The 1144-nt window shown below is 45.5% G+C and overlaps 1 protein-coding gene across 1 annotated transcript; it reads left to right on the forward strand.

Annotated features, from left to right (window-relative positions):
- Positions 1–37: 37 nt before the first annotated feature.
- LOC109470434 (protein KIAA0556 homolog) lies at positions 38–1098 on the forward strand (the record flags this gene model as incomplete). The annotated part of the gene is made up of 2 exons (XM_019769386.1): positions 38–214; positions 933–1098. Coding segments are annotated over exons 1-2 (237 nt in total), but the record flags the coding sequence as incomplete, so codon positions are not given.
- Between the last annotated feature and the right edge of the window lie 46 nt (positions 1099–1144).

Below are 1144 nucleotides of genomic sequence, written 5' to 3' on the forward strand. Positions count from 1 at the left end.
AACATTACAGGAGACTAACACAAGACACTTCACTAGTGTTACAGTTGAACTTCACTGGGACCTGGGGAGACCCCCACTACCTGGGACTGACCGGACTGGAGGTGCTGGGCTGGGAAGGAGATCCTCTGACTCTCAGTCCCAGGATGGTCAGTGCCACCCCTCGGGACATCACAGTCCTTCCAGGTTATGAAGACGACACCCGGACACTGGATAAGTATGTCAATCTTTGTCATTCTAAACTTCAAACTTTTTTATATCATACAAGGTTCAAGATCTTTCATTGTATTGTTTAGAATTTTGTGATATTGTGGTTTGCTTTTGCCTTTTAAGCTTTAGTAAGTTGTTACCTCCGGGGAAGGAGATATCCTTCCGCGAGGAGGTTTTACTATGGTTCGAAACATTTCTGTCAGCAGCTGTTTCTCGCGATCGGCTGGACGGATTTGTCTGTGGTTCGGTATACGTATTGCTATTGGGCTGCAGATGATGCAGAACGTTTTTGTTTAATTGCATATGTGTTTATGGGCGTCGAAATAAAAGGTTTTTAAGTGCTCCGGACACCCCCGCCATGCTGAAAATGGTAATTACCATGTTGTTAAGGAATGGGGCGGTTGCAGTTTTGGGTCTTAGCATTCAAAAGGGGTCAAACAGAGGGGTGTCTGGTTCCGATAAAAATTTTGGGTGACGGCGCAGCAATGACGGCGCGGGATGACGGCGGGAGTAATGGCGCGGGTGACGGTGCAGGCTGTCAGACTGTGAGACACGTTAATCAACAGTCCATACCGAACCAACCATCAGTAGCCATCAAACACATACAAACATATTACGCACATAACTTTCATACTACACACAAACAAATAACCTAAACCAATAGAACACAAAAAAAACGGAGGTTTGAAATCTACGATTTCCCTTGTTATTTTTAACATTATTAGGTTGGTGGATGGCTGCAATGTGACCACAGGAGACGAGCACATGTGGTTGATACCATTTAACGAGGGGGACGGCCATGTCCTGACCATTGACCTTGGCCAGCCACAGTACCTGACAGGACTGAGGTTTTGGAACTACAACAAGAGTCGTGAGGACACTTACAGAGGGGTACGGCATCATTGTTTTCTTTAACAATTCCATGTACATCTTTACT

Source organism: Branchiostoma belcheri, unplaced genomic scaffold, assembly GCF_001625305.1.
Source record: "Branchiostoma belcheri isolate BF01 breed outbred unplaced genomic scaffold, Haploidv18h27 scaffold2244, whole genome shotgun sequence".
In the NCBI taxonomy this organism is placed as follows: domain Eukaryota; kingdom Metazoa; phylum Chordata; class Leptocardii; order Amphioxiformes; family Branchiostomatidae; genus Branchiostoma; species Branchiostoma belcheri.